The sequence below is a fragment of the Sprattus sprattus genome (assembly GCF_963457725.1).
Source record: "Sprattus sprattus genome assembly, chromosome: 2".
NCBI classification, from domain to species: domain Eukaryota; kingdom Metazoa; phylum Chordata; class Actinopteri; order Clupeiformes; family Clupeidae; genus Sprattus; species Sprattus sprattus.
In genome coordinates this window covers 31,658,557-31,661,396 of record NC_137921.1, presented here as the reverse complement: position 1 = coordinate 31,661,396, position 2,840 = coordinate 31,658,557, and the positions used below count along the sequence as shown (strand labels likewise).

The following is a 2,840-nucleotide window of genomic DNA, read 5'->3' as shown; positions in this document are numbered from 1 at the left end:
CGTTATATCAAATGTAATAAATCACTAATATAGTGAAATTATGTTATATCAGTTATAAAAGTACAAATATATCAGTTGTTGCAAACCTTCACCATCTAAATTTCCTCATAGAAAATCTAATCCTTATGATTAATTACATTTTTTAATTGGCTGAGTGTTGATTACAGCCATTCTGCAACACAACATAAGCACCACCTCTCTCAAGACTGTGGGAGAGCCGTTTGTTATTCGAGTGCAATGTTTTTTCACCTGAAAAACAAACAACATGAGGGACAAATGTGGGGACATAGAAATGATCAGGGGAAAAAAACTGTATCTTTTGGTCTCAGTAATTTCCCCACTCACACGTCTCTCCCCCATCTCTCTCTCTCGCACACACACACACACCCACACACACACACAAAACACAAGCATAAACTCACTCTCGCACACAAACACACACACACACACAGCAGAGCTCAGCAGTGATTGGCTGAGGTTTGGTGACGCTGTGCTGCCTGCTGTATATAAGCTCTGAGTATTCTGTCTAAAGGCACACTGCTGTCTGCCAGCCACACTCAGCTGAAAGGATTATAACCACTGTCTGTCTTTTTGTGAACTCACAATGTGCAAAGGACTAGCTGCGCTGCCTGCCACATACCTGGAAAGGTACATATTTCTTCATTACACAGTTTACCTGGATTAAGATGTCCAGAGTAAAGTATGTTTTTAAAAAACGTGTTAAGGACATTTAACTTGAAATGCATTGATACATTTACACTGGTGAACACTGGCATTAAGGGTTTTTTGTGACTTCTGATAGCAAAGAACAAATCTCATGATGTGTTTTTTTCTTTTATCATAGTAATATGATAGGATTGAAATAAGCATTTGTTTACTTCTGTTTGTCACAGAGTGAAGGAATGTAAGGCTCGCTTGGGAAGCTTCCTCCAAAGACAAGACTGGAGTCTGCCCTTCCTGCCCTACAAAGCAGGAAAACCCAGGTAAATATGAATGCATTGAAGCTGCTGTCATAGACATCCTTTCATTCTCACCATGAGAAAATGGAGGGTGCAATCAAATTAACCAGTTCCTTTCTTTTTTATCTACAGACCTACCTTGGAGGAATGTTTGCAGTGGAAAGAATCATTTGAAAAGCTTCTGTCAAGTAAACGTAAGTAAACCCCTTATTGAATTTGTAACAAACAAGCATGTACAGGTTTGTTCAACAGATCAGCATGAGAAGAGGATCACTACTTAGAAAAAGAATACATCATAGCTTTAAAGAAAAATGACAGCAACTTTAATCCTCAGTCTGTGTGAACACTGATTCTTACCATCAGAGGTTTATACAATCTCTGAGGAGATCTGAAGAGGGAGCTTAAACGGATCTGACTGTGCCTTTAACCAAACCTCTTTGCCTATCTCTTTTTTTCTTCAGATGGATTGTACGCCTTCAGGGCCTTCTTGATTTCAGAGTTCAGTGAGGAGAACATTGCCTTCTACTTGGCATGTGAAGACTTCAAACAGACCAGATCAGATGCCAAGCTACCATCCAAGGCAGAGAGAATATTCAATGAGTTCATCGGGGCTGAAGCACCCAGAGAGGTTAGTTTCTACCTTTAATCTCTTACAAATAATGCACTTCAGGTCCAGAGGTCTGCTGTGCTGTGGAGTGGTGTGTGTTTATCTATAATGACCACTGACAGGTTGTATTAAAGAACTTTACCCTCTCCTCCCTTCTTGTCAGGTTAATATTGACCATGAGACCCAGGATATCACCAAAGCCAACTTGCTTCATCCGACGACATCCTGCTTCGAAAAGGCACAGCACCTGATCTACGTCCTGATGGAGAAAGACTGCTATCCACGGTATCTGAGGTCCGCCGGATACAGAGACCTCATCAGTCAGCTCACGTTACGTAAACAGCATCCAATGTGCCAGAAGAGGGCGTGAGCAAACGAGATGACCACAACCATCATATGAAATCACAAGAGAGGTCGATAGAGTCCAGCAGAGAAAAACAGTGAGGACCACAAGGATGGTAGAGGGTCACCGGTGGATGTGAGGATGGTGGCTCTAAAGGGACATTTGGTGGTTCAAGGACATTGGCTAACCAAAGATGGGGGAGGTGGAGGTAGCTGCATGCCCGGGAAAGTGGGGCTGGAAGAGGAAGCAGCTGTGATGGGCAGAGTACTGCTGCCTCACGCGATTGCAAACAGAGTGAATGTTCTGAAGCAGGAAAAGCACTTATGCAACCAGAGAAGCTGCTGAGGCGAAGGGACTCAAAATGTAGGACTCTAAGCGACGGAGGCTTGATGCACTCCATGTAGATCATAGTACACGTACATACCTTCGATTGTTTTATACAGTTTGATTTATTTATGTTTTTATAATGTCATGGAGAAGCTCCTTGAAAGTAAACTGAAACTGAAAATGTGTTTGAAGATCGGGAAAGATGTGCAATCATTTTTTCATCTCTATTTCTACTGGAAAACGAAATAAATACTAAAACCATGTCAATGTCCTTCCGTCTTTATTTGATAAAACAAGCTAATCAAAAATACATGCATTCTAAATATATGTTTGTTATCTGCAAAAGAAAACCTGCACATGGTTTATCTGCATAAAATACATACATAAACATTCCATTCCAAGCTTTCAACAGCTCATCCAGTATCCACTGAGGTTTATGTTTGCATTGAATCTGCACTACGCCATGGTTTGGTTACACAATAATAATTCAAAGGCTTTTTGTTTCATGCGTTTGCTACTTTAAGCAAGGCCCTGTTGAACACAGGAAGAGCTCTGGCAGATGGGGTCGATTTACAAAGCAACCACGGCAACTGGAGCTGCCTTC

The 2,840-nt window shown here is 41.4% G+C and overlaps 1 protein-coding gene across 1 annotated transcript; it reads left to right on the top strand.

Moving 5' to 3' along the window:
• Positions 1-546: 546 nt before the first annotated feature.
• rgs16 (regulator of G protein signaling 16) lies at positions 547-1,936 on the top strand (the record flags this gene model as incomplete). Its single annotated transcript, XM_080833295.1, has 5 exons — positions 547-648; positions 894-983; positions 1,092-1,153; positions 1,421-1,587; positions 1,730-1,936. The coding sequence occupies exons 1-5, from the start codon at positions 605-607 to the stop codon at positions 1,934-1,936; spliced, it is 570 nt and encodes a 189-aa protein (XP_080689421.1). The 5' UTR covers positions 547-604.
• Positions 1,937-2,840: the final 904 nt, after the last annotated feature.